This window comes from Garra rufa, chromosome 1 (genome assembly GCF_049309525.1).
Source record: "Garra rufa chromosome 1, GarRuf1.0, whole genome shotgun sequence".
NCBI classification, from domain to species: Eukaryota; Metazoa; Chordata; class Actinopteri; order Cypriniformes; family Cyprinidae; genus Garra; species Garra rufa.
In genome coordinates, this window is record NC_133361.1 from 62,832,250 (window position 1) to 62,846,630 (window position 14,381).

Consider the following 14,381-nt stretch of genomic DNA (forward strand, 5'->3'; position numbering starts at 1 on the left):
GCAGGCTACTTTTCATTTAAATAGTAGAGCACCATTTATTTTCCATTCAGTAGCCATTTTAAAAATTATTGGTCAATCTGTATCGGCCAGTGTGGTCCAACCTAGCTAACGGTGTTGGTAAAATCCAATATCGGTCGACTTCTATCATTTAACCTGACCAATCAGGCTGTGAACGTATCACCACGCCTTTTGGTTTGGTATCTTTAGGTTCGCTATCAAAAATTCCCAGTGTGAACTATGAATGAATGAATGAAGGCGATCATGAATTCACACACTGAGACACATTGAAAGTACTGCAATTACACTGCCCTCCAACATTTGGAAACAGCCCTCGCAAAGTGTGGTTTTGGATGATATCAGTATAGTGTGAATCATCTTTGGGCAATCCTTCAGGAGGCTTGGAGTAATATATAAATTATTGTTTGAATAAACTGACAGCTAAAATGCCCAGATTATGCAGACCTGTAATAGCTGCCAATGGTGGATATTTAGATGAATAATTAGAAAATACGTTTTTTCTATGTATAAACGGTTTATGCATTAAAATGTATACGTAATTTGTGTTGTCCCTTATCAGTGCAAAATTACCACAAATTAAAAAGGATTCATGCCAAATTTTCGGAGGGCAGTGTACATGAATATTTCAGTTGCTGAAGTACGTTCTGCAGGGTTTGCAGATGTGTAGTATAAATGCAATTCTGTACATACTACTAAATATTTTGGCAATTGTCCTTTAACCAAGATTTTCTTTTTTGATGTATTTAAGGGATAATTCACCCAAAAACGAAAAGTCTGTCATTAATTACTCGCCCTCATGTCGTTGCAAATCCGTAAGACCTTTGTTCGTCTTCCGAACACAAATTAAGACATTTTTGATGAAATCCGCAAGCTTTCTGACCCTTCAGCAAGGGTCTTATTTATATATAAAAATACCAAGGACATCAACAAAAGAGTCCATGTGACAATGTGATCTGCACATAAACAACATATGCACATGGCACTTTTCAAAATGGCGCTAGGGTGATATGAAGAATTACTGAATTAAACTCTTTTGCTCAACAAAAAGTACACATTTGTGGCTTCTTATATTACAGTTGAACCTCTGATGTCCCTTGGAGTATTCTGATGTCCCATGTTCTTGGCACCTTTCTAGACCTTAAACACGGTAGGACCCTTGCTGTCCATGGAGGGCCAGAAAGCTTCTTACAGGTTTGGAACAACATGAGGGTGAGTAATTAATTACACAATTTACATTTTTGGGTAAACTCTCCCTTAAACAATAGTGAGATTGCTTTCTTGTTAAACAAGTTTAACAAGGAAACACCTTCTGGTTACACTTGAAAGGAGCATTTTTTTACATTTTGAAAAAGAACACACTGTTTTTTCTTCATTTTTATTCATGACAAATACAGGTTTTTAAAACTGGAACAAAATGAAAACACTTCTCTAAACTAAAATCGTATAAAGATTTGGGATTTAGCATACAGAGGGGAAAATAAGAGATAAAGCAGTTGAGAGACCTTTAAGGCTTCCAGTCAAAATACTGAACAAAACCGATCGTTAATATTTCCAAACGTGTCAAGTGAGAGCGGACTGTACAGAGCAAACATGCCACAAGTATTTTATTCATTCTGAATGCATACTAACAGAAATAATGGAGGACCTGCATGTGCATCTATGCCAGCTCACAGCAGTAAGACCAAAGAAAACCAAAACAAACAAACATAAAAAAAGATCACGAGAGGTCCTGCGGAAACGCTGAAAAAGGGCTACAGAACCATTTGACATTTACATCTTTATCATATAGGCCACTACATCTGTGGTTCACCTTGTTTTAAAGCAGCGGAGGTGAGTTGTCAGATGGAGGTCTTCAGGTCGTCCTCTTGCAGCTGATCAAACTCCCCCTGATGTACACAAATGGTCAGAGAAACTTCATTAGTTTGTGAAACCAGACACACTTACATCACAGAAAAAATAAATACACTGCACCAGTTTTAGACTCATTTTCACAATGTTTTAAAAAAAATGATCAAACCACATTTTTATTGTCCAATTAGCAAACACATTAGATCGCTCCTCTTAATTCTACTCTCTATCAGTTTTAAAACGTTAAATCTAGAGATTCATAAAGGCTTATATTTACAACGGCAGCAGCAACAGTAACTGCTCAGCTGCAAGTAAAAACCATTGAAGGTAAGCACCCAAATAAAACCATGATGTGTTTAAAGAATTGATATCCCTCTTCTATACGGCCAGACTGTGACACCGTAGGTGGCTGATCTTGCTCTGAAAGCATGCACTGCTATTTTAAGGACAACACAAGTAGGGAATTTAAACCAAACACGAGAGAGGAAAAAAAAGTGAAAGTAAAAGTTTACGTCAAAAAGACACCTGCATTAAAACACAAGCTAATTCACACTAGGGCTGAGCGATATATCCAAGATCATCCCTGAGAGATTCAGACTGTGTGATGTAGCCTATGAGGACGATGCTATATGCCTCTAAAATTCAAGATAGAAGAGCAAAAATGGCCCGATGTGGGTTTTTGCTTTATACTGGTATCATGTTATAAATTTATGTCATTTTTAAATGACGCATGAATATTGTACGATTCAGCAATCCTACATGACCAAAAGTGCTGTTTGTCAAATATCTGCATGACTGCAGTTCAATGAAAATAAAGTAAATTTGGTGTTAAATTTTAGACAGTGTGTCACTATTGCTGCCCGTCCTGCTTAATTTTGCCAAATACTTTTAGTAATGTCTATTTAAAGATTTTAAGTGATATTTTGGGGGTAATTTCTATATGAGATAAACATGGATTTCTAGCCAATTCAAAAAGAGAGTTAGATTAGGCATATTTCATTTAGTTTCGTAAGGCCCCGATCACACCGAACGCGTCTTTTAGTTCTAAAAACGCGAGGCGCACAGCACTGCCTTTTTTGGCGAGTTTTAATAAAAGAGCAGTGTGCTGCGGTTTTTTTTATGTTGCTAAGCAACGACCAAAACAGCTGTCCTGTCAGTCAAATCAAAGGATTATAGCGCGAGCGCTCTAAAATCTTAGTTTTTTGCTGTTAAGTAAACAGTCATATTAGCAGAAACCCTAAATAATACAGCTCCGGGTTACCCACGATAGACACCAAAGGTTTCTCCTCTAATTCTTGCAGTCTCCGGACTTTAAGCAACGGTAAACTTTCGTCACCACAACAGAAGGCCCGCCTCTCCATTCATTCGATTGGACAATGGAAAAGAACGCGAATGACGTCGGGCGTTTTTCCGCTCAGAGTTGATTTTTTTTTTCAACTTCAGGCGCTCAGAGCGCTCCTGCAAAAACGCGAGGCGCAGCAGGCGGCGAAACGCAGAACGCTCACTGCCAACAGAAAACCATGAAAAAGAGGCGCCTCCAACTGCAAAAACGCGTTCGGTGTGATCGCGGCCTTTAAACTCTTGGAACAAAAGCTTTTGAAACTTCTGTTGTAAGGATTTGTTGCCTCTATGCGTTTAAGGAAGTCTGCATATTTGACTTACGGTGAGATCTTTGAGCTAAAAAAAAAATTATACGATAAAAATACATGTGCAACTACGCACAAATTAAACCTTAAAAGGTTCTTTAATTCACATCTTCCATTAGATTACTAAAGACAAAAATGTCAAAATTGTCTTTTTGACTAAGTAAACAAAACAAACAAAGAACAAAAACATACAACAAAACTGCAAAACAACTTTTTGTAGTGCCTATTCAATGATTTTAAATGGTCTTCTGGGGTCAGCTTTTGGTAGCCATTTTGAATAGGCTATGATGGCAAAATAAAGTCCGTTTAAACCAACCGTTAAACCGATTTGAGAGTTAATAAATGCACTACATTTCATCAATAAGATGAACCGACATAACGTTTGTTTAGGTATATCGCCCAGCCCTAACTCAAACCCATTACTGGTTACCGAACAGGCAAAATGAAAATAAGCGACACAAACAAGGAGAAAGAACTGTTTTGAGCTTGATCTGGTTTGATAGGTTAACTGTGGGATATCAATTGCGCTCATCTGTAAACCTGACATCCACCCGTTTGGGCGTAGAGTACACCATTGGCACTTGAAAACCAACAGAAAGCAAAACTGAGAACATTTAAAAAAACTGGGAGAAAAGAGATAGGGTAAATAAACATCAAGCTCTGAGACACGTTAACAGGCAACAGCATTCAAATGGATGTGGGTAGTGAAAGGAGTACCTTGGGTGAGTACCTGCACAGATTGACAGTATCCTTGATTTTTAAATTGGCTTTTCATGGGGGGGAGTCGCTCACAACACCAACGCTGTGTGAGGTGTGGAAGTCAGCTGCAATAATTCATTAACCCTACACTTCCATCATCCCAAAGCTATCTCAACTTTAAGAACAGACGGTATTACAAGTGCAACATATCCATTTAACTCCAACAAAAAAAATACATAGATCTGTATTCATTGCAGTTGAATGAACTCTTTGGACCTCTTATTAACACCTTATAGACATCAAATGGCAAAATGCTGTGTGCTTATGCATGTACATACATGTGCACACAATCATTTTATATGTAAAAAAAACAAAGTTCAGTCAACTACTTTAATCTTACTGCAGAATACAGTAAACAGATTGAGGTAGTAAAGGCAGAATTAGGAAAAAGGCAAAAAAGCAAAAAAAATAAAAAAATAAAACACGTAAATTTGGAAGAGAACTTGTCTAAAGAGACAGATGTATGACCGATACAAAACGAGGTACCTCCAAGCATGTTTTTCAGGACTACACTGGCCTTTCCCTCTGGGTTTGTTTCTTTCTACTTTCTTCCGTTTCATCAGCCTAGTCCCCATCTTCAGTGCATACTTACGATGCACTATTAAAAAACAGGAAGAAAAATCACAGACAGAACTGAAAGAAAAAGGGGGGAAGGGGAGAGGGGGAGAGACCCGGGCCGGGGAGGACGGTGCACTTACCTGGGGCTGATCTGAGGTCCTATCAGATCAGTTTTAATTGGACTGTGTGTCACCTTCAGAATGTAGCTCTTGCGCGGTGCCGTTCACTTCCGCTTTGGGAGGCTCGGCCTCCATGGGCTCGGGCTTCGAGAGCTCATTACACTTCTCAACCGAGCCCTTTCTGCTGCTCCTTTTCTCATCTGAAGAGTCCTTGTGCTCTGCGAGATCAACAACAACAGACATGGGTATAGACTAGGGCTGTCAGTCCATTCAAATTTGCTATCTAAATAAATAAAATAAGTCTGTGAAAACGCCCACAAAAGATTTAAAGCTATTCTTGTGTTAAATGAGAAAGTATCAAGTAGCTTTAGAAATAAATATTACACAAACATTAAACATAAAATACAGAAGATGATTATTTGAGAAACATCTCAGTATTTTGTTCATTTAATGAAAGTCAAGGTAACCAAAACAGCTTCGTTACCAACGGTTCCACAAAAGAAAGCTTTGAAACGACATATGAGGGTGAAATGAGGAACTATGAAATGAAACTATCCCTTTAAATGTTATTATTAGGGCCAAGCACCAAAGGTGCATAGGCACCTATTGTATCCATTGGCGTTCTTATTCTCCCTCCGTTTCTTCCCCTCTTGAGTCTATGTCAGCCAATAAAACTGCTCGCGGAAAAGTGAAATTTGGCACACTGATAGAGGACAGTCTCAACTTTAACCTCAGCAAGTTTGGATTCTCTGACTCAAACTCTCTAGCACGTAAGGCACAGATCAATTTTTTTTTTTTTTCCACTGAATCCTTGGCTCATGTCGAGTCGAAAGAAGTCCAAAATGTTTAAATCGTAAGCTTTATTTTCTTTTCTATTTTTACTTTTTCGAACTGTTTGTCTGATTTTCACCAAAATTGGCCCAGATCATCTTCAGACCATGCTGGCAAAAAGTTACGGAATTCAAGTTGATTAGTCAAACCGTTCTCGAATAACGTGCAAACGAATTCTATGAAAAGCACAAAAAAGGGATTTGAGGCTGTATCTCTGCAAGACCAAACTTGGTTTGTTTCATAACAAGTATGACCTGAGACTTTTTAGACTCCTGAATCCTTGCCAAGTCTGGCGATACTAAACATGCCAGGTTGTGCCTTTGGTTTGTGCAACGTTTTAACGCTTATAAAACATTTGCCAATATCTTAGAAACCGTTACTCTTATCTTCCCTTGCCTAGTGCTTGGCCCCGTAATTGCTGCTTGCAGCTATATTTATTATTATTATTATTAAATTATACTCTAAATAAGAAGCTAAATCTGCCTGCAGGTGGTGGTAAATGTCTTTGAGTCATTCACTCATTTGATTCATTCAAATGGCCGATTCATTCAGGAATGAAGTAAATGGCTCTCTTTATGAATGGGCCTTTGAATCATTGATTCACACAATTAGTTCAAAACGCGGATTCATTCAGAAACTAAACACCGCTGTCTTGGTCGGAGACGCGAAACACTTCTGCTATGGCTTCAAAGGTAATATGTTCTCTGCAAAATTAAGCAAAAACATAACAATGTTTAAAATATAACATCAACTTATTCACTGAACTGTTGTATAAAATCATATTTAAGCTCACATTTAAGCACATAAAACAAAAATGGAGAAAAAATTACATTTTAATATTTTCATAAGATGGAATTGAGGTTATTGTTCGGGAAAGCCACCTCCCAACTGGAAGTATCCAATAAATGATGATTTAATATACAGTATCTCACAAAAGTGAGTACACCCCTCACATTTCAGCAACCATTTTAGTATGTCTTCTCAAGGGACAATACCATAGAAATTAAACTTGGATATATTTTAGAGTAGTCAATATGCAGCTTGTACAGCAGTATAGATTTACTGTCCTCTGAAAAAACTTAACATACAACCATTGTCAAAATAGCTGCCAACAAAAGTGAGCACATCCTAAGTGATAGCAGTATGTTGTTTTAGATTAAAAAAATAAAAAACAGATGTAAAAAAACAAACAAAACCCCCAAAAAACACATACAAAGCACAAAAACAAACAACAAAGGCCAAAAACAAAATGTCAAACAAAAACCAACGTCACCCCTAAGTGCTATTAAAAAAAGCCAACAAAAACTTTGCAACAAACTTAAACTAATTAAATGCCACACCTTTGTCTCTAGAGGATTTGTCCTTGTCTCTGTCTCCTCTGTCCTTTTCTCTGTCTCTGCTGCGGCTGCGGTGCCGATGGCTCTTACGCTCAGAGCTGCGGGACCTCTTCCTCTCCCTGCTGCGAGAACGGCGCTTCCTGTCCGAGCGTTCCCGGCTGCGCCTCCTCTCTCGGTCACGGCTCCTGATGATGTGTAAGGGTTTGTCCATCAGTACAAGTTAAAGGAGTTGTCAAAAGATATTCATGTCTTTCTTTCTTCAGTCGTAAAGAAACTATGCTTTTTGAAGGACAACATTTCAAGATTTTTCTTCATATAGTGGACTTTTATGGTGCCCACGAGTTTGAACTTCCAAAATGCAGTTTAAATGCAGCTTCAAAGGTCTCTAAACGACCCCAGCTGTGGAAGAAGGGTCTTATCTACCAGGAAAAACTGTTATTTTATTAAAAAAAAAAAAAAAAGACAATACATATACTTTTTAAACACAAATATCGAGTTTAATCTTGTCTAGCTCGGAGTCAAATATTCTAGTTTATGACAGTTATGTATGTCGAAAAACTTCAAAATCATCCTACATCGCTACAGAAGTACAGACGTAAGACAATTTTGAATTTGGAGAAGAAAATTAAATGGGAGGTTTTTTTTAACCGAAATAAACAGTGTTCACACACAGCTAGACAAGACGAGCATTTGAGGTTAAAACGTAGATTAAAAAAAAATAATAATAAAAAACAGATCGTTTAGCTAGATAAGACCCTTCTTACTCGGCTGGGATCATTTAGAGCCCTTTGAAGCTGCATTTAAACTGCATTTTGGAAGTTTCAATTTGGGGGCACCATAGAAGTCCACTATATGGAGAGAAATCCTGAAATGTTTTCCTCAGAAAACAATTTCTTTACGACTAAAGAATCTTGGATGCCAATGGGGTGAGTAGCCTACATTATCTGGAAATTTGTGTTCTGGAAGTGAACTTCTTTAAGAAAATCTTAAATGCACAACAGGTAACAGTAAAGCATGTTGAAACAAAAATATTACCTAAATGAAGTTAGTAAAAACAGTTTTCGTTAAAAGAAATGCATATTAGATTTCTAGGCAAAAAAATATATATATTATAAATATTGCATTGTCAAAAAAAAAGCTAAAGTGCTAAAATGACTAAAAATAGAGAAACTATTTTAAATAAAATCTTTAACTAAAAAAAACAAAAAAACAATTGCGTTAATCTAAAATATTAACACACTATGTGCACATTCATAATTCTACAATGCTAATTTATTATTTCACCAAACAGATTTTGAAAAGCAGTGCGAATTGCGTACCTGCTGCGCTTCCTGTCGCGCTCCTTACTCCTGGACCTCTTCCTGTCTCTTGAGCGGCTCCTGCGGCGGTCTGACGCACGGCTGGAGTGTCTGCTGTTGGAGTGACTTCTCCTGCGCCTGTCTCTGTCCCTGTCCCGTTCCCTGTCCCTTTCCCGATCTCGATCCCTCTCCCGTTCGCGTTCCCTCTCCTTCTCCCGCTCTCTCTCCCTCTCCTTTTCTCGCTCTTTCTCCTTCTCTTCCTCCTCTTTGCGTTTCTTCTCACGTTCCTCCCTTTCACGCTCCCGGTCCTCCCGCTCTTTCTTGCCTCGCTCATCCTTCTCCGGATCCTCTGAGCGCCGACGCAGCTTTTCCTGTAGAATTACATGGGGATTTTTGGGGGGGCATGTGTGAGTTTACGCTATAAATTTGTTGAATTTTTATCAAAAATAACTATATTGAAAAGTGCAGGATGGTCAATATGTCTGCAACGGCCCAAATTCACCTTCAGTTCTTCAACTGTGGCTTTGATTTTGGCATATCCCATATGCTGCTTGCCCATTAGATGATCGTCCACTCTGGACTGAGCGTCACCGACTATGAGGAATGCGCCACACACTTCACAGACCTCCATCTGCTTCTCCTGAGCTGCAAAGCTCTCAATCGTCTGACAAACAAGAAAACATATCAGCACCTTCTACAATTAAATACAAAAACAGTGCGTCTGCTTAAACCTGGATGCGTTACTCACTGAAGGATTGGAACTGAGCTGCTCCCGCTCCTCCTTCAGCTGCTCCACCAGCTTCATCATGCCCTGTGCCTCCTCAACACGGCCCTCCGAGCCCAACTCCTCAATCTGAACACACACAAACACATTTATATGCCTCTCTGAACACATGTGTTTATTTCTCAGCTTAGGACAGGCAGAACCTACCTGAACAACAAGCTCCTCAATCTTCGTGGTAAGGACCTGAGCTTTTTCCTCGTTCTTCCCAGATGGACCTGGTGCCTGGATATCAGAGTTTGAAGTGAGTTGGGCTTAAGAGAGTTGATTTACTTTTTATATAGTAGTCAACATTTGAAGTGGATCAAAACCTTTCAAAGTTAAAGTTGTCCTAAAACAAAAAACAATACTAAAAACAAAATGGATTGTTAGGACAACTTTGATTAACTTCCAGAACAAAAGTTCACTTACAGAACAAAAATGTACATATAATTTACTCGCCCCCCCCTTGTCAAAGATGTTCGAGTATTATTATTTTTTCAGTTGATAAGAAATTATGTTTCTTGAGGAAAAAAAGTCAGGAATTATCTTCATATAGTGGACTGCAATGGTGCCCCAGAGTTTGAACTTCCAAAACGTTGTTTAAATGCAGCTTCAAAGGCCTCTAAATGATCCCAGCCGAGTAAGAAGGGTCTTATCTAGCAAAACAGTCATTTTCTAAACAAACTGACAATTTATATACTTTTTAACCTCATCTTGTGTAAGTCTGCGCGAACTATTTTTTTTCCCCAATTAAATACTATTAATACAGTTAAAGTATGTCGGAGAAATCCCATCTCGTTTACTTCCCCAACTTCAAAATCGTCCTACAGCGCTGCAGAAGTGCCGACCCAGTGTTTGCAAAGTGAAAACGAGAAAAAAAGATGATTTTAACGCTCAAGAAGAATACGAAACGGTAGTCTTTCGACATATCCTAACTGTATTGACCCAGATTACACAGACTGCGCATCACAGATATGAGACAAGACGAGCATTTGAGGTTAAAAAGTATATAAATTTGTCAATTTTTTTCAAAAATGACCAATCGTTTCGCTAGATAAGGATAAGATGGCTCCTTAGAGCCATTTGAAGGTGCATTTAAACCGCATTTTGGAAGTTCAACCTTGGGGGCACCATTGAAGTCCACTATACTGAGAGAAATCCTGAAATGTTTTCCTCAAGAAATGTAATTTCTTATCGCCGGAAGAAAGAAAGACATGAACATCTTGGATGACAAGGGAATGATGTTCTGGAAGTGAACTTCTCCTTTAGCTATGTATGTTTATATAAAAACTGCATCTTAATTTCACAGATTGTCCCAACAGATGTGGCATAATAAAGAGTCAGGCAATAAATACGCTTCAAAACATTGTAATATAAAAATGCCAAGACGGTGTAAGATTTTCAAGTGCTTACTCCAGAGTTCTGCTGGGCTTGTGACAGGGCTAGACGCGCATGGCCCCTCCGAATCCTGCGCTCCACCTCGGCCAGGAGACTCTGCAGGTACCGCAGGAAGTCTCGCTCATATCCTTCCTTCATAAAGCGGGAGCTCTTCTCATACCTAAGACAGTGTGTAACAGTCAGGAGTCAACCGTCAAGAAACAAGAGAAGCAACTCAGAGTTCCCACACCTTGGTTAATTTGAAATTCAAGGACCTTTCAAGGACTTTCCAGGTCCAATACCCTCAAATTCAAGGACTTAGTGTGGGGACACATTTCAAGGGAGAGCAAGGATACCTTGTAAGATACATGGTTACAGTTTTTGTGTGTCAAACACAACTATGCAATTTTTTTTTGCTTTTATTTTTGGCCATATGGCAGATCTGATACTCTATTTGTCGTATTTCTGTTTAGCATAAAACTGAGGAATATTTGGTTTAAATGGATAAAAAAAAGATAAATGTATAATGTTACAAATGATTTCTATTTCAGATAAATGCTGTTCTTCTGAACTTTCTATTCATCAAAGAAACCTGAATTAAAAAATCTGAATTAAAACAAAATCTTAATGGTCTTAAAACACCTTACACTCATAAATTTTCCCCCAAATAAATTGGGGATATTTTCATGACATCCCCCCAGTGCAAATACTAACTTACATTTTCCTCAAGTTCTCATCATGGATTTTTTCACAAGGACCTGGAATATAAAACGACACATTATAATGTGAATCACAGGAATAAAATAAGACGACTTTATTTGAGAAGCTGCCCTTACCCAAATCTGATCGTGTGTTTGTGAAGAGTTCAGCAGGGCAAAAGCCACACAGGTAGTATTTGCAGACCTGAAGAAAAGAGAGAACACTTTTTACAAATGTGGCTTGTCAACTCAAAAAACTACAAACAGCATTAACCCATGAAGAGGCCCGTGAGCTATTCTGATGCTCTATTCTGTCACAAATGACCAACAAATGCATTGATTGATTTTATAGAGATTTCACTCAAAATAAGTTATTTCTTTCTATTAGGGATCATAACTAGATAAAGGATTTATTGTGAAAATTCATATAACATTTTAAAAGGACAAACTGTACAAGACTTGGCCACTCACTAAGTGAGCATAATTCCCACTAAAAACATCTGGTGTTACTAAAATAAAATGCACTACTAGACAGGTTTTTGAACAGTAAGCTTTTAGACATCTCTTCTGCTCACAAAACCTGCATTTATTTGATCCAAAATACAGCAAAAGCTGTAAAATTGTGAAATACTGTTTACCATTTCAAATAACTGCTTTCGATTTAAATATTTTTAAATGTTAGATGTTCCCGTGATTTTAAAGCTACATTTTTAGCATCATTACTCCAGTCTTCATTGTCACATGATCCTTCAGAAATCATTCTAATATGCTGATTTGCTGTACAAGAAATATTATTATTATTATTCATCAATATTTAATACAGTTGAGTACATTTTTGTTCAGGATTCTTTGATGAACAGAAATATCTGTAATAAGCTTTTGTAACATTATACGCCATACCATTCAAAAGCTTGAGTCAGTATAATTTTTTATTTGGGAAAGAAATGATAGAAATTAATACTTTTATTTAGCAAGGATGCTTTAAATTAACCAAAAGTGACCATTATAATGTTACAAAAGATTTTATTTCAGATAAACGCTAAACTTTCCATTCAACAAAGAAACCTGAAAAAAAAAAACTCTACCAGCCATTTTCAAAATAACAATAATAATTTATTTCAGATAAATGCTGTTTTTAATCTTTCTATATTTTCTATTCAAAGAAACCTGAAAAAAATGGTACCAGCTGTTTTTAAAATATTAATAATATATTTCAAATAAATGCTGTTCTTTTGAACTTTTTATTCAAAGAAACCTGAAGAAAACTGTAACAGCTGTGTTTAAAATGACAACAATAATAATTTATTTCAAATAAATGCTGTTCTTTTGAACTTTTTATTCATCAAAGAAACCTGAAAAAAAATTCTACCAGCTGTTTTAAAATAAATAATAATTTTTTCAGCAAATCAGAATATTAGAATGATTTCTGAAGGAGCATGTGACTGGAGTAATGATGCTAAAAATTCAGCTTTGAAATCACAGGAATAATAAAGCAATAAGCCCCAAGAAACACCCCTTCGCTGTTATAAATTCACTGTAAACCACGGCTTCACGGGGCTTATTGCTTTTATAAAACGGTTATTCCATATACATAATAACAAGGAGCAAATAAAGTGCAACGATAATAATAAAACATTATAATCTTCCGCCAAACAATGTAGTTCCTCAGAAACGGCTGTGGTTGCCAAGTAGCAACACACAAATGTAAAACCCGGCTCAACCAATCAGAATCAAGGACCGGAACTATCCGTTTTATAAATTACATTTTAGAACACATTCAAATAGAAAAGAGTTATTTTAATTAGTAAACATATTTCACAATTGTACCGTTTATGCTGTACTTTGGATCAAATGACTGCAGGCTTGGTGAGTAGAAGAGACTAACAACTAAAATATTTGACTGATACTGTACAACATTTATGAAACAATTTTCAGTGTTTCATTTCTTACTGCCTCAAGTCAAAACAGCAAACTTTAGAGGCATGATATTTTGGTCTCCATATCTCTGGTTTCTTAAAAACCTAACGTTAGATCTATGTGATTTGTTCGTCAGTTTTAAGCGCACTTATAAAGTAACGTTACTACTATCCCTCTCTTCAATTCGCATTATTTGAATAGTCATTCACATATTTAATACAAACTGTGCTACACGCAAAAGTTCGATACTTAGCAGTTGTTGTCAACTAATAAAAGTTATTTCGCCTTCGTAGAGCACATAATAAACAGATGAAGACGAGGGCGGGACGCTGCAGTCTCATGTTTAGCGCATGTGTTCAACAATGAGACACGAGCTGAGCTGCTAACGAACCCAAACAACCGACAAACCATCGAACAACACCCAGGTGAGTGACGGTTATATACAAACAAACACATCTACGTCCCTTAATTCAGTCGTTTAGTGATCTACAGAGCTGTGTGTGTGAGTAACGTTATGAAATGAATCTGCTGGTTAGCCGTGAGCTCACTTACAGTCTCATGATCCCAGCGCACGTTACATCGCTTCTCATCCGGAGCCAAGTTCCGGTCGCGGCCCATCAACTCATCGAGTAACTGGGCAGCAGAAAGCATCGTGCCTCAGCTGTATTTCTGACCCGCTATAAGACAGGATTATTATTCATTGACAGGATGAACGTGTGCTGCGTCCCCTGCTCTGATCTCAACAACAAAATGGCAGATCAGCGCGCAGCGGATGCTGGATGTTACCCATAATGCACCTCGACGAACAGTCGCTAGTGCGCCAACTAGTGTATGGGGTGACATGACTTTTTCAAAATTATAATTATTGCATAGTATCATGAAATCTCATCAAAATTCAAACGAAAATATATTATATTTATTTTATCAACAACAAAAAAAAAGCATTTATTTTAAGTACTAAGTGTGACCCAAAAATGAAGTTTCTCAGAGTTTAATTTATTTGAATTGGGAAAAAATAGGGCATAAAATTTTATAAATATTGCATAATATCTGAAATAATAATCCAAAATATTATTGAACGAAAATGTATTATATCGATTTTCTCGGGCAAAAAACAAAACAAAACAAAGACACAACAACAACATTCATTTTAAGTACCATCATGTGTGACCCAAAAATGAAGAAAATTGAAAAAAAAAAAAAGTACATAAA

At 37.3% G+C, this 14,381-nt stretch overlaps 1 protein-coding gene across 1 annotated transcript; it reads right to left on the minus strand.

Annotated features, from left to right (window-relative positions):
* Positions 1–1,376: 1,376 nt before the first annotated feature.
* On the minus strand, positions 1,377–13,915 carry luc7l3 (LUC7-like 3 pre-mRNA splicing factor). The gene is made up of 11 exons (XM_073843533.1): positions 13,722–13,915; positions 11,391–11,457; positions 11,273–11,312; positions 10,591–10,735; positions 9,346–9,420; positions 9,163–9,267; positions 8,917–9,078; positions 8,436–8,785; positions 7,120–7,301; positions 4,970–5,166; positions 1,377–1,904 (listed from the first exon to the last, which is right to left on the minus strand). The coding sequence occupies exons 1-10, from the start codon at positions 13,818–13,820 to the stop codon at positions 5,003–5,005; spliced, it is 1,389 nt and encodes a 462-aa protein (XP_073699634.1). The 5' UTR covers positions 13,821–13,915; the 3' UTR covers positions 1,377–1,904; positions 4,970–5,002.
* Positions 13,916–14,381: the final 466 nt, after the last annotated feature.